This window comes from Protopterus annectens, chromosome 1.part2 (genome assembly GCF_019279795.1).
Source record: "Protopterus annectens isolate FY-2018-M chromosome 1.part2, PAN1.0, whole genome shotgun sequence".
Lineage (NCBI taxonomy): Eukaryota > Metazoa > Chordata > Ceratodontiformes > Protopteridae > Protopterus > Protopterus annectens.
The window spans coordinates 769,792,475-769,816,483 of record NC_056727.1 but is presented as its reverse complement, the minus strand read 5'-3'; the positions used below and the strand labels follow the sequence as shown (position 1 = coordinate 769,816,483).

The window sequence follows — 24,009 nt, the reverse complement described above, 5'->3', positions numbered from 1 at the left end:
GGTCCAAGATAGGTCTCCAGTCCCCTGTTTTATTTGGTACCAAAAAGAATCTTGAGTAAGTTCCAAATCCAACTTGGTCTGCTGGAACTGGTTGGATGACTCTCTTTTTCTAGCAATTTTTGGACCTGTATGATTGCTTGTTCCCTGAGACTGGGTGGAACATCTGGGATTCTGCTTACAGGAGTAGGAGGGGAAGATAACGGTATGAAATATCCTCTGGAAATGATGTTTTGTACCCATGTATCTGTTTAGCCAGGCTTCTGGGTACAAAGACAAGTGACCCCCGACTGCCTCCAGAGCCGAACAGCTGGGCCCCCTTTTAGGAGTGCTGGTAGGGCTGACCAGAGAACTGGCCTCTGTCACCCTGTTGCTGCGGACCCCCTCTGCCACGTGGGTGGGTAGAAAAATGGACTCCAACGGCAGATAGCATCTTGCCTTCCTGCTCAAACCTGGTTAAAGTTTCCTTTACTTTAGGCCTAAACAGTGATGAGGCATCAAATGGGGTGTTGATAAAGGAAGACTTAAAGGGCTCCGCAAAGGAACAGAGATGCATCCAGGCTTGTCTCTGCAGAGCAATGCCTGAACTAGCGGCTCTACTCGAACCATCAGCTGCATAAGATATGAAACGCATGGACGAGTTCAAAACTGAGTCTAGGGTAGCGAGCTGTGTGTTGACTTTTTCGGCAACCCCTGCAGCTACCGTACCCTGGAGAGCATCTCCTAGCTCTTTCAGATCTCTTTGCAGTCTCATAAAATGGGTTAAATAGTTCAGCGATTGCAGAGAAAAAGTTGCTGAATAAACATGCGTTTCCCATATCTATCCATGATCCTAGAATCTCTGTTAGTAGGATGGATAGATGCGGATGTTTCAGACACTTCCTTTTTGGAGGCTGCAGGTACCACCATGGCATCAACAGGCAATCCTTTGGGCAAAAAGGCTTTGTCCATTGGGGCAGAGATGAACTTATTCAGATTCCGAGGGACAGGTTCCATGACCTCCGATGACTCCCACACCTTACAACAGATCAGCTCAATGAGCTCGTCATAAGGCGGAGACACCCAAGAAGAGGAAAGTTGAGACCCAAAAGCCTTCAAGAGCACTGACTCATCCTCAGTAGGGGTTTTGGACTGCCACTCGCCCCTCTGACTAAGGATCTCTAATATCTCCGCAAAGGAGATATCCTCAGAGGGCGATCAAGGGGACCCTTCTGACTCATCCAAGTCCATATCGGATGTCAAAGACTCCTGTGGGGAGTCTGAGTGCCTCCTCTTGCACAGTCTCCTCCTGGATACCTCCTCAGTGGGAAGATCTGGGGAGGTCTGGGAAGAGCAGGGGATGCCTTGTGGGGCCACTTGAGGCTTGGGGTCTCTACGCTTAGGGGGACCGGTAGACATAGAAGCGGACACAGGAGCTTGAGGGGAGAAGGAAGTCCGAACTGATGCCGATGATGTCTTAGGAGACAGGACTCTCCTCATGGCATTGAAAGCACCATGGCTCCGATGAGAAGGGATAGACAGATCCGGAGGGACCGTCCGGTCCTCCCACACCAAAACCATGGGCTCTGAGACCAAGGGAGGAGCAGAGCTCATCCGAGCCAAAGCCCCGAGAGGAAGAGTCAGCACTGAGAGGTCAGTCTGACTATCCTCCCCAGACCTGAGAGGAGAGTGTCGATTCCTAGCGTCCTCGGTCAGCACCGAGGACGTCCAAGTAGATGGAACCGATAACACCAGTGTGGGTCTCGGTTCCATAGGTTCGACAACTATTGGATCGGGCTCCTTTGGCTCCAAGAGTCCAGTATGGCTCAGAGGAGGAGTAGTCAAGTCCGGTTCAATGGTCTTTGGCTCCGATGAAGTTGTCGGGGCCGACAAAAATTTAGCAAGTCCTGGTGCCTGTAGAAGCTTCTGCACTAGCCGATCCATATCCATATCAGAGAGGCTGACCAAAGACTTTGAGGAATGTACCGAAGGTGCTGACTGGAGCAGAGGAGATGAGGGAACCTCAAAGACTGGCTCTAAGACTGGGAGCTGGCTCTGAACCAAAGGGACACTCGGTTCCGAGGACTGTGGAACCGATTACCCTGTACCCTCTGATCTCTTTGCCTTCTTGGTTTGTTTAGAATCAGAAGATTTTGTAGATTTTGAAGAAGTGCGGGCACCTTCCTGGTTTCCCAACACCTCAGAGAAAGTATGCTGCAGCAACCCCCTAATCTATGAGTTTTGTCCTTCTCTCTAAGAGAACCCCAGATGAAAAAGAGTGTCAAATACTGCAGGAGTCTTGGAGGTGTTTAGCCCCCAGAAAGTAAACACATTGGACATGTCCACCGTGACGGACATTTTCTGTCCACAATCTACAAATTTCTTAAACCTCGATTTGAGGTGAGACTTTTCTCTCACCCAACATATTATACAGAGACACACCACAAAATTAACCTGTAAAGGTTAAATACAGGGCTAACTAAGCCCACACTAAAAAATATACTAATAACAAGTAAAACTAAATAGGGCTAAGAAAGGGACCAACACTAAGAAAACCTAAGCCAACACAGGGCACTATCTCTACAATCTAACCTACTTTCATCATCTTCTTCTTTCGGCTGTTCCCGTTAGGGGTCACCACAGCGGATCATCCATTTCCATTTCTTCCTGTCCTCTGCATCATGCTCTTTCACACCAACCGCCTGCATGTCGTCTCTCACCACATCCACAAACCTTATCTTAGGCCTTTCTCTTTTCCTCTTACCTGGCAGCTCCATCCTTAGCATCCTTTTCCCAATATACCCAGCATCCCTCTTCAGCACATGTCCAAACCAACGCAATCTCGCCTCTCTTGCTTTGTCTCCAAACTGTCCAACCTCAGCTGACCCTCTAATATACTGATTCCTAATCCTGTCCATCCTAGTCACACCCAGTGCAAATCTTAACATCTTTAACTCTGCCACATCCAGCTCTGACTCCTGCCTTTTCGTCAATGCTACCGTCTCCAACCCATATAACATAGCTGGTCTCACTACCCTCTTGTAGACCTTCCCTTTCACTCTTACTGGTACCCCTCACAAATCACTCCTGACACTCTTCTCCACCCATTCCACCCTGCCTGTACTTTCTTCTTTACCTCTCTTCCACACTCACCATTACTCTGAACTGTTGATCCCAAGTACTTAAACTCATCCACCTTTACCAATTCTACTCCCTGCATCCTCACCATTCCTCTACCCTTCCTCTCATTTACACACATATATTCTGTTTTAGTCCTGCTGACCTTCATTCCTCTCCTCTCTAAAGCATATCTCCACCTCTCCAGGGTCTCCTCAACCTGGTCTCTACTCTCACTACATATCACAATGTCATCTCCAAACATCATAGTCCACAGGGCCTTCTGTCTAATTTCATCTGTCAACCTGTCCATCACCACTGCAAATAAGAAAGGGCTCAGAGCTGATCCTTGATGTAATCCCACCTCCACCTTAAATGTAACAAAATAACCTACTTTACACTATATTATTTTTAACAAGAAACACACACACACACACACACACACACACACACACACACACACACACACACTAAATTAGAATAATTTTTCAAAAAGAAGTAGAAGAAAGTTTTTTAAAACTTGCGATTTATCAAAAATGGTCCGAGCTGACTGGATCACCGAGATCTCTCTTGCCGCGGCAAACTAGATCTGAGATAATTCCAGCAGTGCACTGTGGGATAAGGGGCTTGGTCTCGAGCTACTGGCAAACCTTGAGCTTTGCTATCGGCCATGTCGGAGCCGAGGATCGGCTCCGAACCCATTAGTGAGAATAAACGGCGAGATTTAACAACTTCACATCTGTAGTTTCCGGTTGCTTGAGCGTTACTATTAAAAATAGGCCTGACTAATACTGTACCCTATACTATTTGTTTGGTTTGACTTGTTCTTAGGTTGGGGACAGATGGAATTTATTCCTGTCTTCCTTTGTAAAACTCTAAAACTGTAAGGTATGTTTCTGCAGGGGTAAAACAGAAAGTACAACACATGAAAATTGTACTGTATTTCTTAGATTTTTTTTTCTGGTTGCTTGAGTTTCGGTTACTTGAGAGTTTACTGCATGGTTTTAATTATAAAATTAAAAAAGAATAAAACAAATTAAAGTACAGCCAACAACACTGCTTACATACAATCATACAAACTAAACCAAAAGCCCAAGGTAACTCTCAGAGTCAGTGTTAGCCCCACTCCGCTTGCCCTCGCTGTGCTTGGCTCGCTCCACTCCCCTCCTTGCCCCCAAATTCCACCCACCCCACTAGTGCTAAATTTAAACCAGACTTTGCCACTCCCTTGCCACTCCGCTCCTGCTAAGTAGCAATCAGCACCTCACACATCACTGAGCAACCCTGCCCCCTTAACCCAATTCCTTCTCTCTCATTCTTCCACACCCTGTTAGCACAGCCAGCCATCAAATTTGGCTCGCCCCCTATCAAAATGCAAACAACCAAAAAAACACTAATTACCCAAATGCCTATACTGTTTCTATTTTACCATCTCACTGCCTATGAACAAACACTTGACCATGGTATTCACTACCCAAATGGTCAAACAGACACCCACGACTTCGCACATAACACCAAACACTTTACCTTCCCTTGCACACCGAATATGCCACCAACTATAAAATACCACCCTTGTACAGCCACAAAACATAATCCTAAAGACAGAGACTATATAAAGCTTATAAACAAACTCCTAAAGTTCAGAATATCCTGTCACTATAACCTTATAATGCATGGAGACATTCATCCCAACCCTGGCCCACCCACACCCAATAACCTCCACTCCCCTACCACAACCCTCACAGTCAAGCTACCCATGAATACTCCCACTAGTTCCCTCCTAGTATTTCACCTAAATATTAGAAGTGTTAACAATAAGATTCCCAACCTACATGTCCTCCTAGCAACCCACTCCCCAGATATTATGTGTCTTATGGAAACCTGGCTAAAACCCAGTACTACTGACAATGAGATACTACCTCCAGGATACAATATTCACCGGTTAGACCGTGCTACAAGGAAAGGAGGTGGGATAGCAGTCCTTTAGAGAAATACTCTAGAGACACCATTCAACCTCCCCAATTCAATAACGCGGAACTCCTCATAACCAAGCTACAAATTAACCAAAACAAACACCTGAACATTGTCTGTGCATACATTCCACTAGGCAACAACCTAAATGCCCTAGAAGATATCCTTTACTGGTTATCCACTACCTATCCCCAAGAAACCATAGTTCTTGGTGATTTTAACACAGACTGGCACCCCTGCTCCTCCGACCCCCCCTCCACTCATATAAACTTATCTGAGTTTAAACAGACAATAACCTCTCCCACTAGGATAAACAAACCAACCAACAAGGAAAGTATTCTAGACTGGATCCTAGTTAATAACCAACCCCAACTGTACACAGCTGGTATTCTCCCTGATGACCTCAGCGACCATTGTCTAACCTATATCATAAAACATAAGGCAGGAAACCCTCACCAGCCCAAATATAAAACATTTAGAAACAGCAAAAACTTTGATGCTGCTATATTCCAAAATGAATTAAAAGCAGTTGACTGGTCAAAACTAAAAAATCTAACATTAGAGGAGGCCATAGATCACTTTAACACTAACTTCCTAAGTATCCTTGATTCCCATGCTCCAGCAAGCACAATAAAAACCTAGATCAAATACAGCACCATGGCTCACAAAAGATACCAAAGCAAAAATCAAAACTAGAAACAGAGCTTGGGCCAGCTGGAGAACAACCAAAGACCCACTTGACCATCTAAAATATCGTCAACTCAGGAATGATACAAAAAAAATCTATTTTACTGGATAAAAAAAGCTTCTACCAAAATCTCCTACAAAAACACCACAACAACCCTCAAAAGTTCTGGACAGGCTTAAATCAACTACTTTGTCCAGGTCACTCCACCACCCCAACCCCGGCTAACTACACCCATAGTTCCCCAGAGACAATAGCTAGCGCCTTTAATAACTTTTTCACTGAAACAATCCAATCCCTAGCAAATCAACTAACCCCTTCTAATTTAAACCACATGCCTAATCTACCTAATAATCACCCGGAATTTGGCTTCCAACCAATATCCACTAGTTTTATCAAAACACTTCTAAAAAATCTAAAACCTACCACCCCCACTGCTGACCTCCTCCCTGCAGAGTACCTGTAAATATCTGCAGATGCCATTGCATATCCCATATCTATCCTCATCAACAGAACCTTATACAAAAATGCTATCCCCTCCCTCTGGAAAATATCTCACGTCATCCCACTCCATAAAGGTAGTAGCTCCTCAGACATATCCAACTATAGACCCATTGCCATTCTTTCCCCACTAGCCAAAATAATGGAGAAATGTGCACACAAGCAACTAATGCAATACCTTTCACAGAATAACTTACTATCCGACTCCCAGCGTGGTTTCAGTCCATACTTCAGCACCACTTCAGCCCTCCTTTCCTTTACTACTGCCATAAACCAAAACAGGAATGACAATAGGCTAACCCCTGCCCCCTTTCTTGACCTATCAAAAGCCTTTGACATGGTCAACCATGAACTTCTCATTCTTTCACTAAAATCTATTTCCCTTAACAAGCCTGCTATCCAGTGGTTCCAGTCCTACATGACTGGTAGACAGCAGGCAGTACTATGGCAGGGCAAACTCTCCAGCCAGTTACCTCTCACATTTGGTGTCCCTCAAGGGTCCATACTAGGTCCACTACTCTTCTCTCTTTTTATCAACAACCTCCACATTGCTATCCCTAAAGCCACCTGCATCCAATACCCAGATGATTCCACTCGCATCTTCTCAGCCACCTCCCCATCCGACTTGCAAATCTTAACCCAAAATACATTTAACACTATCGAGAACTGGCTCACCAATCAAGGCCTACTTCTGAACTCCAATAAAACTAAACTTCTACTCTTCTCTCCCACTAGTAGATCCACCACACTTTCATTCTCTGTCACATCTAACAATGGTATCACTATTTCCCCAGATAATCACACCAAACTGCTAGGAGTTATCATAGACAATCTCAAATTTGACCTACAGGTCAATAAAACCATACAGACCATCAATAAGAAGCTTGGATCACTGTATAGAAACAAGACATTTTTAACCCCACTGGCTAGGACTGCAATTGCCCGATCACACCTACTCTCTACTCTCTTGTATGCCTCGCCTGTACTCTCAAACCTCAACAAATCTGAACTAGGTAAGCTGTCCCATAGCTACAATCATATTGCCAGATTCGCCACTGGCTCCAACTATAGAACCCACCACTGCCTGAACCTTAAACAACTAGAGTGGCTAGAACTGCCCATCTTAATTCAATTAAATCAACTCTTAATAGCGCACAAACTTTTGTACCACCCTGAGGATACCCCCTCAATTAAAAATATTATTAAGCCATATAGCAATCTAAGATCCCTGCGGTCAGCCGATAAACTACTGGTCGAAACCCACAAAGCTAATAACTCTGCTGTTGAATCCCTGTTTGGCAACTTCATTGGCAAAACCTGGAATTCATTGCCAAACTATATAACCCTACAATCCTCCAAAAGTCTCTTCAAAAAAAAACCTCAAACAGTATCTCAAAGTGAATTGGCTATGCCGATGTACCAACCCTGATTAAGTTATAAACTAAAAGCATATTCTGCAATTATCATAACTTGTAACTACATCACCAAGCTCTGCTTCCAATCTGATGTCTCTTACTTTTAATTGTCTATCTATGACAATTGTGAGTCCCTACTAGGGAACACTACTAACCCATTGTATATAATCATTTTGTTTTTATAATTGTTTGCTAACTTCTGTGTAATCTATGTAAGTTTGTCTTTGTGGAGCTTTTCTCCCCGGGCCTCCGTTGAAAATGGACATGTATCCAGTCGGACTATCCCGGTAAACAAATGTAAAATAAATAATAAAAATTCTGAGAAGAAGACCACTGAAGATTATAAAGCACTATAAATGTTATAAGTGCTACACTCATCACAACTTTATCATTAAATTAAATGCACTGTTAACCTATTTAGTGCTATGTGTGTAAAGTAGTTTTATAATGTTAATCAATGAATTATACAAAACATTAAAATAAAAAAAATTGAGAAGCACAAAAACCCTGGTTGTATGTAAGCATACATATCATAACAGTAACCAAGCAGGAATGAATGTAACCTAATTCATAACATTTGCTCTACATCTATCTAGTTTTAATTCCTCTCCAAAAACTGCAAAACCAAAAGTAGTGGCTTCTTCCTTCCCTGTAGGTACTGATGGAATGCACTGAAGTACATTACCCATGCCTGCCTTGAGCCCACCAACAATCCCATTTTTCCTGTTTCTGCACATGCAGTCAGGGTGTCACATCAGGAGTGACAATCACCTAAAACCAATATTAACACTGTTTGGTGACTAGTTTGCTCCTATTCTTCACAAAATATTATCTTAATGGAGAAAAAAAGATATGTTTGGCAAATAGGCTTTTTATGTCTCAAAAAAAAAACTTTTATTTCAAAGGTGAAAAGTACAACGTACACCTCAATAAAAAAATAATGAATTGTACCTAAAGTAGAAATGTTTAATATTACAACTAAGCCCTTCAGAAAACAATTACAAATGAAAAAATAAATCTAATTTACTACAGTAGCCATGGTAACTAAAAACATATATTAAATACAATTTAGAATGCAGGAGAAGAGAAGGGGTTTTGTGTCCTACTTAGTCAAAAATCACAAGTGAAATATTTAATAATATAAACACTACATCACTATTTTAAACAGACAAATCAAATACTGTATAATATTCGTGTTTGCAAGGGGGGCTGCACCTTGTATACTCCCTGCCCCTGACATAGTTACCCATATGCTTTTTTGCTCAACAAATTTAAGTAATAATCTGGTGAATAAACATTTATCATCATATAGAAATACACCAGTTTACAGTTATGCAATAAATAAATAAATAAAATTGCATTTTCATGAGCTGACATTGTAGGAGTTATACCCAGGACTGTTCAGTAAATGTCTCATCATTACCAAGATTCTTCTATAGTTTTGGGTACGTGCTTCTATGTATAAGCAAAATTATGAATGTAAAATGCTGAATAAAGCAAACTGGAAGATTTACATCTAGTAAATATATGAAAAAATAGAAGTTATGATGAATTAGTTGTGTCGCCAAATTTCATGATATATCCATTTCATCAGTGCTCTTGACAGTTCAGATTTCTGCATTTTATATATTTTCCTGGCAAGGTGGTAGTATGACTCTACACACAGAACGCAAGTATAAAAGTGAGCTCAAGCACAGCAATGAAATGTTCTAAGGGAAGTATAACACATAAGTCTGAACACTAAGTGCTACATGACATGCATAGCTTTCTCATTTTTGAAGTTAGTCATAATGCACAGATTACACTGTGAACCACACTTAGTTGCATTTTAAATAACTTTTAGAAAAACTAGAAGGCTAAGAAAAATCTGACTTTTTCAGATATTTTAGTTGAAAATCATATCACACAAATCAGCACAAATATAGCACAAATCAGAAAATACTACAATAAAAACACTATTTTGCCCTTATGACTTATTAACATAGCAGCTTGTACTAAACCCCCAGATGGCTTAATCTATGTTTCATCTCCTCCATGAACGAGGTCATAATGAAGTGATTATGACATGCACAACATCCACACAGGATCAAAAGAACATTACTAGCCAAGCAATCACAGGGACCTTAGGAAGCCAGGCCATGAAATCGAAGTCTACTAGGATTTGGGTCTTGAAGCACTAATAGGCTATTGAGTTTAAGGACAGTTGTGCTAATCTATCAGGATAGTTGAAGGATTACAGTCACTGTTTAATTACACAATAAGGAAATTCAAGCATTTTAAAAGAAGCAAGATGAAACAGAAGAAATACTCCAGTAGCCAGCCCTGTGTGTATTGCTCCATATCTAATCTCTCTCTTGTGTCCTTTTAAATTAATGACAGACCACTGATTTGCATGATCAGTACCAAAAATTAAACTAGCAATTATATAGTCAGCTTTTCTTAACATCTTTCTTCTTTATTTTAGTTTTTTAATTTAGGAAGCAATACATTTAAATGAGTCTTCATACAGACCTGTTTAAGAAGGCATTACCAAAAGCATTAAGCTTCCTAAAGGGTTTCTTTGGATCTACCACAAGAGCATTTCCAGGGATTGATCCCTCGATTTCACCCTGCATAACTGCAATAAATGAATCGGTAGTAGGCTCAGGTCCAATTCTCATCCCAGGAAAATCGTGTTCTAGTAGATACCTAGAGCAAAAAATAGCAACAGTTTGTAAAACATTGTAGATTACCAAGGAATTATGTTAGCATATGCATTCATTCCCTTCAGAATTAATAGAAACTAAAAGTGTAATTCTGTGCAATGCTTGCACATTTTCTCTCACAAAACTTTATTGCCTTGAATAATTAGCATACTGCATATCATTTGTTTCACTTCTATAGCAAGAAATTTCACTGGATAGATGCTGAAATACACTATTTAATGCATGCAAACAGCATGTCACTGGTATCACATTATTATAAGTCAACGCAAAAATGGAAAGGTTTGGGACTAATCCAGTTCACAGCTGCTCAAAGGGCTGGTCCTTGATTTCTTACTGACCACCAAGAATAAATGGGTGTTTCTTTGTTCTAAGAAATAAATTATATCAGTCAGTGAACTTTTCACTTCTTCCATTTATATAAAATGCTAGAGAAACAGGTCAAAATATCATGAATGTTAGTGGCACAACAGGTAGCACACTTGCCTTTGATGCAGAGGCTGTGGGTTCTATTCTCACCCCAGGTAGATTGAGTGTTGACACTGCACTGCAGAATGAAGGCAGGTACACACCTGAGTGTGTCATCTTCCGGATGAGATGTTAAAAGGAGGCCTCATCTGGTAGTAGCTCAAGTGGATGCAAAGGATCCCAGGAGCACCTACTGAAAAGAGTAGGGTAAGTTTCCAGACATCCCGGGCAATCTTCCCCTAGTAGTATAAATACAAACTTGGGTCTCCCCTGAAAAGAGGTTACTAGTCTAGTGGTACTAATCCAGCTAGCAAAGGATACATAAAAAATAAATAAAATGATGCTCCCAATACTAAAATTCTCCATTACTACACACTCTCAAAAAATGGAAAAATAATCTTCAATAGGTCTTGTGATTCAGCATTATACTCCTTCTGGCTTCACAGCTTGTAGTTAATTGTAAGAAAGCACAACAGCTTACCCACTCACCTCTGTAGGTAGTTAGCAACCCACCCATTCTTTTTTGTTTAGTGACACCAGAAACTACATAGTTCCTGGTGTCATATAATTGATAAAAAGCGGTCTGTGTTAAACATTTCCATAAATTATTGGAAAGGGGACTTTTAAATGAAAAATGGTCTAATCCCATCCAAGGTTCAGCTTGCCAACTTCTTAAGTGATTTCAACAGTTCACAAACCATTTTTTGTTGCTGTGCCTATAGTATGATGTCAAGAAAAGTGAATCTGAAATTTATGCAGAAACTTGTAAATCCAGCTGAGTAATCTGGGCATTCTTCTTTGTTTTTAAATTATAAACATTCAGTAAAATATTTTCTGCTTTTCATAAAGCGCAACAAAAGAATGGTAGCAGTAACTTTCAAATCATACGACTGTAGGCAAATACTGAAGTAAAATGGCGTCCACACCAATATTACCATCAGCTTCTTTGCAGGTAGCACCACAGTGCCTTCCACCTGTCTTATGCATTCTTCTGTCACAGAGGAAGGAAGACTATGTGGATCATTTACATCACCTCTCAAAAACTGCACATCATTTTGCTATTGCTTCCCCCACACTTCTCTACCTGCTTATTTGTCTTCGTTCATACCTTTACCATCTTCCCAAGGCACCACTCTCCTCCACAACGGTGTACTTAGTGCTTCTGACTCACTCCTGGATTTCTCAGATATTTTTTCTCTTTCCAGGCTTGTAAAACCTGATTTGTTTCTACTACAATGTATTTAAAGAATTTGTTTAGCCTATCATGTACTTCCTGGCTACTTTGTTCTCTAGGACTTTCTTAGCCTAAAAGAAACTTCCTCGCTACCTTGTTCTCTAGGACTTTTTGGCCTAAAAGATACTGTGCTGCTTTTTCTAGCTTTCTTATACATCATTTTCTCTGGGTATATGACCAAAGACAGAATCTTGATAAGGTCAGTAATTTTACACAATGCAAAACAATGAATATTTACAGTAAACACTAAAATGTTAAAGTTATATTGGTTTTCATGGAAGGGAGCTTCACACACTACAATTGTCTCCACAAATTATTAACACTATTAGTACTAATAACTTGTCAAACTACAAGTCCTGAACGTGCCTACTCACTGAGCACAGCTGCTCAAAACATCAGTCCATGACAAAAATTGAGCACGTGTTTTATCCCACAGCATCCCCCTCCCCACATCCCCAAACTTATCTATACCAAGTCCACAAACATGAAGAAAGGAGAAATCTCCCAAAAGAAAGGAATCTTTGCTAGTACACACACAGAAACTGCACTTGCAATGAGTTGCAATGGAAAACAGTGATTGGAGAGATTAACTTCAGAGAGTTTTGTTCAGTTCAAAGACTGGTTTCTCATGAACTTGTAATTTGGCAATGGCAGAGGAAATATATGGCATTTAATTAAAGTCAAATATTCCTTTACTCTGCAGAATGTTTTACTTACTTTTGGAATACCCTATACATAAAAAAGTGTATGACCAGATGTGTAAAACGAACCAGTGACAAACAATACTGACCAATGCTACCCTGAACAATTTCACAGAAACCAAAGCTGTCTTAACTGTTTAAGTGTTTTTGTCACAACCAGAAACTTCATCAGAAATGCAATATCATTAAAATAGTCTCAGTACATAAACAGAGGCAGGAAAAGACATAAAATCAAGAAATGACAAAACATTTTATCAGCTTGCAGTCTTAACCAACTGTTTAAAGAAACATGGGTGTTTAGACCTGGGGAACAGTAGCATTCAAAAACAACTACCACCAATGTTCTCGAAATGCAAAGTACTCAGACCAGTTACCTTACCTCCCCTAACTTTTTTTTTTTTTGTAAGTTCTCTGATACAAAAAATGCAAATTTGTGAAAGTTTACCGAGTTAAGCAAGTATGTTGTTTTCACTGGTATTCTTAATACTGTTTAAATGTTCACAGATTATTCACTGTAGACTTCTTTCAGTTTTGATAGTGTAGAAAGAAAGAAAGATATGAAACAGACAATGACCAGACAACAACAGTGTTGTGGATTGGTATGCAGGGTTAGGGGTTGGAATAATGCTGAAATGACCGATAAATGAACCTTGATATAGAAGTAAGAAAGGCCATAGGACAGCAACTCACATGAATACTGTAAAACCAGTGAACAACCTGCCCTGAATTGGTGCTGGTTATGCTGTTGACACCAACTAGAAAACCTTTTCGATTTGCTATATATGATTTTCTAGTAGCAGTCTTTCTTGCCTCCATCAGTACCTCCTGCATGTCCTCGGTAAATAAGTGCATAAAAGGAATTAAGACCCTGTCATCCAGGCAGTCAACTGAAGTTATTGATGTTGTGGTGTATCAAACACCCCTGTTCTTGTGTGAGTAGATCTAATCTGTGAGGAAGCTTCTGGTAATTACCCCTTGCCATTTTCAAAAGAAGGGAGAACCACAGTTGCCTGGGCCAGAAGAGAGTCACCACAGTGAGCTCAGGGGATCCCTTCTAAATCTTCACAAGTACCCTGGATATTTGAGGAAATGGTAAAAGGCATACAGAAACATTCCTGTCCAATGAAAAGAAAAGAAAAGTCATATGTCTTCCAGGCCTTCTTGCATGGAGTCCTGGAGCAGAATCTTGCCAGATGAGTGTCCAGAGAGAAGGCAAATAGGTCTATCTGAGGAACTCCCCACAGATTGATCAAATCTAGGAAGACCCCCCCCCAATCTAGTTTTCATTCATGACGGTCTGCCCTTGTTTTGTTCAGCTTGTCTATCACACAGTTTTGCTCTGACAGAATGTAGGATGTTTGCAGAATGAGATTGTGAAGTTATATCCAAAGCCAACATGGCTAGTCTGCGGGGGGTGACCTGGTCCCCCCTGCTTGTTGATGTACCACATGACAGTACTACATGACTGTGGTATTGTCTGTAAGAGCCTGAAGAGATCCCGGGAACCAAAGATGATTCAGAGAGTTGAGTGTGATCAGGGCAAGCATCTCCTTGACATTTAATTGCTTGCATATGTCCTTGGTGCCCCAGACACATTGCACTTTTATCCCTCCTGAAACTGCTCCCCAAGTGAAGTCCAAGGTGTCTGTGACTGCTTTGGAACTGGAAGAGAGAAGGGGAGACGGGGAGACCTAGATTTAGGGATATCTGTTGTCTCCATGAAGTGATTTCAATTCTGACAAACCACAGCACTGGGATCTGAAAAGATAAGAGGTGCTGGTAGTGGGACCAAAGAGACTTCAGACCACTGTATCTTTCTCATGTGGAGTCTTGGTAGGTGTATCAAGAGAGTCACAGAAGCCATAAGACCCCAAATCCTGAGGTATTCCCTCACAGTGACTGAAGTCTGAGTAGAAAACCCTAGAAACAGCTGTAGATGCAGATCTATTTTTCTCTGTGGAAGAAGCTATCTTTCAACTGTGGTGCCTAGTTGACCTCTGAGAATCTGAATCTTGTGAGAAGGAGTCAAGACATATTTTTGAATGTTCTTGTAATCCCAGCTTATGTAAGAAATCTCTCATCTAAGAGAGACACTCCTGACACTTTGAAAAAGACTGTGCAAAGATAAGCAAGTCATCTAAATATGGAAAGCTGTGGATACTCTGTAGTCTGCAATAAGCTATAACTGGAACTTGTCACTTTGTAAACAATCTTGGTGCAGTGGATAGTCCAAACGGTAAGGCAGAGGACTGATAATGTGATTCAGACACACAAAATGTTAAGAAATGTCTGAAGTCTGAAAGAATACACGTGATGAAAAACATCTTTTTAATTTAATATTAGCAGGAAACTTGAATTAGGAAGAACAGGTAACAAAAGGTAGTGAGGTAACACCATTTTTAATTTGTACTCTGTCACAAACCGGTTTAGAAAAGAAAGATCCAGAAATGGTCTCCAAGCGTTTTCTTCTTTGGAACTAAAACATCCTTCAATAAAACCCTTTCCCACCTGGGAAGGGGGAAGTGATTCTATTACTCCCTTGACAGAGTGTGATGACAGCTAAGTAGAAAAAAAAAACAGTCTGGTCTGGATGATGAAGAACTATGCACTGGAAAGGAGGGATTTCCTCCCATTATCATCTGTAACCTTCATGAATGGTTTTCAGAACCCATTTGTCTTAAACTACCTTTTGCCAAAGAGAAAAGTGGAGATTCAGATTTTCTGGAAGAAAAAAGGTGCTGCCAAGATGGTGTGGGGTAGGTGGGAGGGAGTCACAAACAGTCATTCAGACTTATTGGATTGTCCTTTGTTTTTGGAGTTTCCAGAAATCTTCTTGGAACATCCTTGCTATTTCTTCTTAAATGTATATTTACCTGTATATTGTTGAGACTGTTTATTTTTTTTTCTTACCAAAACTGGATGAGGAATTAGAAGATCCTTCAGAAAATTTGGAAAAGAAAGGTTGAAAAATAGTACAGATTCCATGCATCAGCTTACCACTTTCATCACACATTTTGATCACCTCTCCAGCAGAGGATCCAAATACTAAACCTCTGTCCAAAGGAGAATTTAAAAATCTCATTTTTAACATTATTTGCAAGGTTCTGAGAATGCAGCCATATGCACTTCCTCAAAACTGCACCAGTGGCCATAGTCCATGAAGAAGTATTAACAGAGTCATACACACACACTGAAAGCAATGCTTAGTGACTTGAACAATAGAAAAAAACTAAATTATTTAAAGCAGATTTTTTTTTCCTGAGAAGAACTTCAGACAAAACATTCCTCATATTTTAACAATTAGTCAGACCTTAATATATGAACCCAACAGTTCAGAATTCTGAAAATCAAAGTTGCAGAAGCATACGCTTCTTTTCCATTCTTATAAATAATCTTCCCATCTTTATCAGAAATAATAGGATTGTAACTAACTAAGTGTTTTGCAGCAGACAGATTAACTAAAGCTATAGCTACTAGATCAGTTTTGGAAAAAGTGTATAAAAATTTAAAAGACTGTGGAACTTTATACATCTGATCTACCTTTTAAAGGGCAGCTGGCAAAACTCTCATGAAAATTACAGACAGTAACACACACATTCTTTAAAAGCTGACAGAAGTCAAAGCTGGATCATGGTCAAATGGGGTCCTAGGCAGGGTAATGGATCCCCTCATATCCACACTCAGCAGCCATTCCAGTGCCCCATTACTTGTCTCTCTCTGTCTCTGTCTCTCGCGCTCTCTCCCCAGGTACCATAAAACATTGTTCAAACCTGTAAGTGTGTGTTCATACTATTATCGTCTTTATTTCTGCAGTGATTACAGATATTTAGATTTAATTTAAAACTTTTGTTTCAAATTTAATAACACAGACACTGATACCCATTTGCTAAACAAGACAATGCAGCCTCACAATGAAAACAGACTTATCACGAGCAACACTAAACCTCTCTACCTGTGAAACTCACATTCAGTGAAACTGCACTGAATCCCACATTCATAAACAATGCATCTGTCCACTGGAGGATTAAGTGTACTTTTGGGTTGTTTTTAAACCATAGGCCCCCTGCACACAATTTTAGGACCATGCATAAAATGCATGTGCTCTTTTATTCACTTTCCTAATGACTGCTGCCATTATAATCAACCAATAACAGTTTATATGTACAATCTCTGCAGAAGTAAAAGTCACCAGAATAATTCAATGTTAAAGAGATCTGTGACTAATGAAGAGGATACTGCTAGCAAACAACTTTGTATTTCAGTGCTCCATCTACAAATTCAGCACCTGCTGCCCTTGAAGAATAAATTGCCTGTTTCATTAAAATAAAAAAAAATGATGTGCTGGTGAGATGCAATACAGAATGTTTGGCAAACCAACAACAGGCTCATAATTATTAGACATCTCATTCAAAGGAGGACACACTCCGGAGCGCAGCTATGAATTATTTGGCAGCGGACATGACTTACTGAAGGAATTTCTGGAGGAAAGCACATGGCTAATTATCATATATCTCTCCCTAGAATGCCTCATTTACATTCTCTACAGTTTAGAGAGACAGACCATTACAGTGTTGCACCTCTTTGAGGTAAACACCGTGGTATGACTGTCTTTAGAAATAGCCACCACCAAACAGTAAAATGGTCTTACTGTTGTCGGAAATGGTTCTGAATCACAGGGACCATATCGTGTCGTCCCAAAAAATAAGATATGCATGGTGGGACTAACTCAATGAACCACAGAACTTAATCAATTTAAACTATTCTCGTGATACTTAACAGTAGAAACACAACATTTTAAAACTGGAACAGCAGTGGCAGGAGAAAATAAATTATGCAACTGTCTGCATGGAGGAAAATAAAACAAAATGATTGTTTCTGCTATCAGTCTTTTCCTCTCACTGCCAGGATCCATTATGCCAACATGTTATGCCTTTCAGTCCCACATTCTGACATTTTGGGTACAGGCATTAATATAACTTAGAAAATGGGCAAATTACATTAAACCCTGATCAGAGAACAAACATTCTCTAGCAGGGTATTAATGTACAGGTAATTCCCACTGAAAATAAGTCTGCTGCTTCATGGCAGTATATTAAGCTGCCATGAAGCTTGGACAATTAAGAAGCAAATGGTCTTTTTTAAGCTAGCTGTGCAGCACTTTGCTGTATAGCAAGCATAAACTGAAAACAAAAATGATTTTGTGTGAGTGTGTACTTGCGTGCACGCGTATGTGAGAGTGAGAAATAGCTAGACAAGAAAATTGACTGCAACAGGCATTCCATCAGCACTGATGTGTTAAACATTAAGAATTATGAAACGTTTAGTAATAGGCATGTTTGGCTGACTTTAATGCTAAGTGAAAGCAAAACCACAGACAGTAAAGCGAGTCGGTGTAGCGCAAAAAGTTGCAATGCTTGCACTGAGTGTGCACTTCATTTATTTGTTCATAAGCAGAAATTTAGATAATAAATAAAGTGGCTGTGTTTGTGTGTGTGCACGTGTGTGTCTAGAGATTAAATACTTACATATTTTATAATTCTGACGTAAAATACTTCCTCCTGCAAAAATAAAATACTAAAGCAAGTTTCTTTCATTCATTAGGCAGATGAGCTATTTTACATCAAAATATATAAAATTATATATGTAAAATATAATAAATAAATAAATAATTCTGCAGATAGCGCCTCCAGTGTCTGGCCTTAAAACACACCTTGACAGGTGTTATTTCCAAAATAACATACATCCTGTTGGGCATTATTGCATGAACGCTGTAATGCAGGCATGAGGCCTTAGCAAATAAGACAGACAAGTCAGATGTGATATTAACTCAGTATTTTCCTTGGAACTGACCAGACCCACAAGATCACATGACCTTGTAGCCTAAGTAACTCTATTTCCTTAAAGTTTCTTAAAGGTGTACCTTCCTCTGTTTCCCTGTCTTTACATGCAGTTGGCGGCAAGAACAGTTACAACAGAAGCATGCTTCTAATGTTAGCCAGGTTTTTACATTTTTAAGTGACATTGATGTTAACTTTCAAAGTGAAAAGATTAAGTAGACTTTGATGCACTGGAAAATTTGTACAGAATGGGAAGGTGAAGTTGACTTGCATAAGTCAACTTGCATAATACGGAACAACTGGTGATATTTTCTGCAGGATAAACTTTTAATATGGAAAATATAAAACATCCCAAATTCAGAAGAATGGGGCAGATTTGTAATGTATCATGCTGTACGTGACTATAATTTTATTTAGCTATGGTTTATTCAATGTTAGTGTCTTAATGGGTATCACATTCACTTTTGGTGCTGGAAGATCAGAAGGCTGTGGGTTCTATTCCTATAAAGGTGATTGGATTAAATTTCTGTTACTGATACTGTAATGTAGCACTAGAGAGTGCTGCACTCCTGAGCATGCCATCCTTTCAATAAGATGTTAAAATGATATCCCATCTGCCTGACTTGGTGGTAGCTTAGGTGGCTACAGAGGATCCCGTTGCACTTATCAACAAGGGTAGGAGGCTTTCAATATTTACACAGCATCAGTAATATTTACAATTTTACACATTCAACAAATAGAAAAAAAAATAGAAAAACAACTATAGTATTAGCATTTTAATCCACCTCTTTTGCTGCAACCGTTTTCTTATTTCATCGCTGTCCCATATGCTATTAAACAGCAGTTCCTTGCACCTTGCTTTCCATATTGTCTATACAGCAAATGTCTATATTGTTTCTTCTTTCTGTATTCTTTTCTTTATAAACTCTATATATAGTCATATCCATATGAATGTGCTGAAAGGAATCTTGTGGAATATTATTCTAAATTTTCCCTTCCTATTTTTACTTTTGTGCATTCTGTGAAGGCATGTTCCATGATTTCTTCAACATGACCAGGATTATACAATCGTTCACTGATTTGCTTACATTGTTGTTGTAACTATAGTAATAAAAGAAATGAAGCAATAGAAAAGACTGATAAAATTTAATAAGAAATGTTTGACAACTGAAAAGAGTGTAATGAGGCACTTTAGCAATAATTCCAAGACTGTGTGTGAATATACCAAGATTTACCCATGGTTGATATGGTTTGATCATGAGGGTAAAGCCTGTGATTAAACAAAGCCAACCATTGGTAAATCCTGATATACCCACAAAAAGAAGTGGATTATTGCTTTTATACAATGACATTATTTAAGAAAAAAACTGCTTATGTTTTTAAATGTCTTTGTAGAATGACACCACTCTTCCTCCGCATTGTCTTCTGTGGACTGATGTACTCCTCACGTATAGAGGACTTGCATTCCCACAATTGAAATATTGCAGTGCAGGAGAAGCAAAAGAGAAAACAGAACCCACATTGCTGTTATTTAAAGTTTAAAAAGTCAGGATTTTACGAAGGACAGCAGATAAATGCAAAGAAAATAAGGTATGTTTCTGTTTCTTTAGTTTTTCAGAACATACCTGATTTTTCTCATATTTTACTGTGCCTCAGCATGTCAACAGAAAGTCTGATCGCTCAATGGGACTTCAGAGGCCAGACTTTTTTCTATTGGTATATGTCTGATTTACAATGAGCATGTTGGTTGGGCTGTCCAGTCAGTGTGCTCATTTCTGAATAACAATGAGCAGTTATATAATGTACAATATGACATGGATATTAAATTAAGAAATCAAATAGGATTTTTTATGAAAGAGACAGATAAAAAATATTATTAAACTTTGTAGAAATGCAAAAAAATGTGAAAAGATGTAAAACAGATATAAATAATTATCTATATTTACAAAAAATATGAAGTACCTCCTATTATTTTCAGCAACTGGCATAGGATTTGTTTGCATTCACGCAAGCAAATATTACCTTAATTCTTGTCTGAAGGATGATACCTCAGAAGTACAGCACCCTCCTTATGCTGTACTATAGTGTTAGCACAGGAGAACATACCCATGTACCTGGCATGGGAATACAACTCAAAGCCTTCTGATTTTCCTACTATCAAAGGCAAGTGTACCTGTTCAGCTACTAACACATCATGCTATATGCACATAATTTTTGGTGTAAAATGTCAATGATTCAGCTTCTGATTACTCTGGAACTATAGAAATACCTGTCAGAAAACTAGAAGATATGAATCCAAGGGTTTACTATCAAAATTTCGACAATGTTTTTGTGAGTAATTACTTACTCGAAAAACATTGTCAAAATAAATAACATCGACCAATCAAAATAACGAAACAGAAAAATGTCAACAATTCGAATTGACATTTATTTTAACTTACCTGAACATCCGGTGATGTTCAACACACGTTTTGCAGGGGGCAAGCCTCCCTACAACCCCCATGTGGGTGGCTGCACCCCCTCACACCCCTGCTACGTATATATTACAACTCCAAAATCACACTACAGTGAGGAAAATAGCAAAATTCCAGATCCCCACTGTAGTGCAATGTCCAATCAATATGTTGCTCTTACAACAGCGAATGCACACTAGCATTCGCTGTTGCGGGTTTGACATATTTCAATTCACCATTATGAGATTTTTGAGAAACTGCCTTTCGACAATCAAAGTTCGCATAACAGCATTCAAATTTTGATTGCAAACCTAATCCAAGAATTTGACCTGTATCTCTTTCTAACCAGCCTCAGTGACAAACCAGAAAAAGTCAAATGTACCAAGTTTCATTATAGGCAAAAAAGCCATCTATTTAAAACTTCTGCTCCTATGTGAAAAAGAAAAAGAAAGATTTTTGGTCTGCCTTTGTATCCTAGCATTTTTATACAGTAAATCTTTCTAGGGTATCTCCATTGTACCTTTTCCAAAGTTATTACGTTATTAGTGGAGGAGGAATATAGAACCCACCCAAACTCCACTGCATTCCAATATTAGTCTGAGGAATAGTGGAATCAGAACTGCAGCACGTCTTGAATTAAAAGAAATTAAAATATTACTTTGACAAAAGGAAAATGATGATTTGCTTCAGCATAATAATCTCAACATGGTACTCTTTCTTTGCGTATAAGCTAACATGTTCATTTTAACACCCAGATCATTAAAGAGAAGACACTCATTGATGAGTTCATCAGCAATATCATAAGGATTTGGAAATGCCTCCTTTGCTTGTATGCAGTCATTTGCATCTCTTGGTGATAAATTAGACTTTATTGTGTATGGTCCATAACTGCAGTTTTCCAATGATGACTGAAATTCTGCCTGGTCACAGACATTATTTACAGTCCTGACTATCTTGGACTCACCTGCAAATGCCATTACCCATCGTGAGGGATCATTTGGGTAGGTGGACATAAAAATAAGAAACAGAAACCGTCCCATTTACTGACTCCTTTCCTTTCCTTAGCCACCTTTGGTAAAAACAAAGGATTAGTATGCAGAGTAACACTATCCTTGAGAAAAATCAAATATAGAAATTTTGAGGAAAGAGCTTGGAGTTCAGACACTCGTCTTGCAGACATAATAGCTACCAGAAAAATCATTTTCCAGAAAAGGAATTTTCAAATCCACAGTAGCTGCAGGCTCATAGGGCAGGTGGACCAGGGCTTGCAAAATCATTCTTAGATCCCAAGGAGAAGTAGGATCTTTCACTGGAGGCCATAGTAGGAAAGTAGCCCTGAAGAACGTTTTACAGAGCTTAAAAGAGGCAAGTGATAAAGAGTTAAAACCAAAGTGAATATTAGATATGGCTACTAACTGGGCATTGACAGTAGAGTGACTAGCTCCATCATAGAAAAGGGAAGCTAAAAAGTCAAGTACGACTGCAACTGGTACTGTGAAAGGATCTATCTGTTTCCATTCAGCCCAAATAGCAAGTGTTTTCCACTTGCTTCTATAAACCTTACATGTCAAAGTCCTATGCGAGGAAACCAAAATTTCTCAAATGAGGGAAGAAAGTCTGGGAAACCTTGCCATCACTGGAAGTGGAGAAGCCAAGTGGTTAGCTTCAGGCCCTGTATGTCTGGATGGGGGAATGCCCTGATGGATGAGACAGCAAATCTGCAGCTGGATCCAACCTCATCAGAGAGCAAACCAGATGAGACCAAAGGAAGGTGAACCAGGTTTGTCAAGGCCAAAAGGGGGCAATAAGGATAACTTTGCTCTGCAACCTGAAAGCTTTCTGTAAGAACTTGGGAATTAGAGGTAGAGGAGGAAAGTCATAGAGGAGACTGGAGGGCCAAGCATGGACTACAGCATCCCTGGGTGACTGTCCCTGAGGTGGGATAAAGGCAAAGCACCTGCTGCATTTGTTGTTGAAAGGTGAAGCAAACAGATTGCAGCAGGGATGACCCATTTCTGGAAGATCATGTCTGCCATTTTATGGTCCAGAGACCACTTGTGAGGCATCAATAAAACTTGACTGAGCCAGTCTGCTAATATATTGGACTCCCCGGGAAAGTGCTTTATTACCAGAACGATGTTGGTGGAGATCACCACTGCCAAACCCTCATCACCTTTCAACACAGAGGACAGGATCTGGTTCCTCACTGTTCATTGATATACCAAACTACAGATATGTTTCCACTTGGATCGCAATAGTTCCCAGAGGTAGAAAAGCTGCCGGGTTCCTGCAACTCTAGAAGAACCACTCTCATGTCCAGTACAATGATATGCAACTTGGTCTCCTGGGACATCCACGTGCCTTGGACTGTTCGACCCAGATAATGCCCCCTCCATCCTGGCTGGGAAGTGTCCGTGGTCAGCGTAGCATTTGGGGATGGAAGGATGAATGGACGTCCTACAATAATGTCTGCAGAGTAAATCCACCAGAGTAGAGATTCCTTGCACACTCACAACAGTTTTATAGGAAAACTTAGAGGATTCCTGAGTAGTGACCACTGAACTGCTAACGTCCACTGCAATATCCTCATGTGGAAATGAGCCATGGGCAGGACAGTTATCATGGCCACCACTGAACCCAATGCCCAGAGTACTAAACTGGTTGGGGGCTGAGGTATGGTTAGAATTTGTCTGATGTGACTTCTTACATTCGTTACCCTGTCTGTCATCAGGTAAGCACAGGATGTCCTTCTATTGAAATGAGCACAATGAAATCTATGACCTAAACTAGATCCAACTGGGATTTCTTCATGTTTCTGTCATCAGGTAAGCACAGGATGTCCTTCTATTGAAATGAGCACAATGAAATCTATGACCTAAACTAGATCCAACTGGGATTTCTGCATGTTGATAGTTATCCCTAAAGTTGAGGCTAGCCATAGTAAATAGT

General features: G+C 39.8%; 1 protein-coding gene across 1 annotated transcript in view; it reads right to left on the bottom strand.

The window, feature by feature from the left end:
• EHD3 (EH domain containing 3) overlaps nt 1-24,009 on the bottom strand; it is an 846,156-nt gene that overhangs the window by 737,097 nt on the left and 85,050 nt on the right. Inside the window, exon 2 of the mRNA XM_044058901.1 lies at nt 10,177-10,353. Coding sequence (XP_043914836.1) covers nt 10,177-10,353 — 177 coding nt within the window. The remainder of the gene's footprint in view (nt 1-10,176; nt 10,354-24,009) is intronic.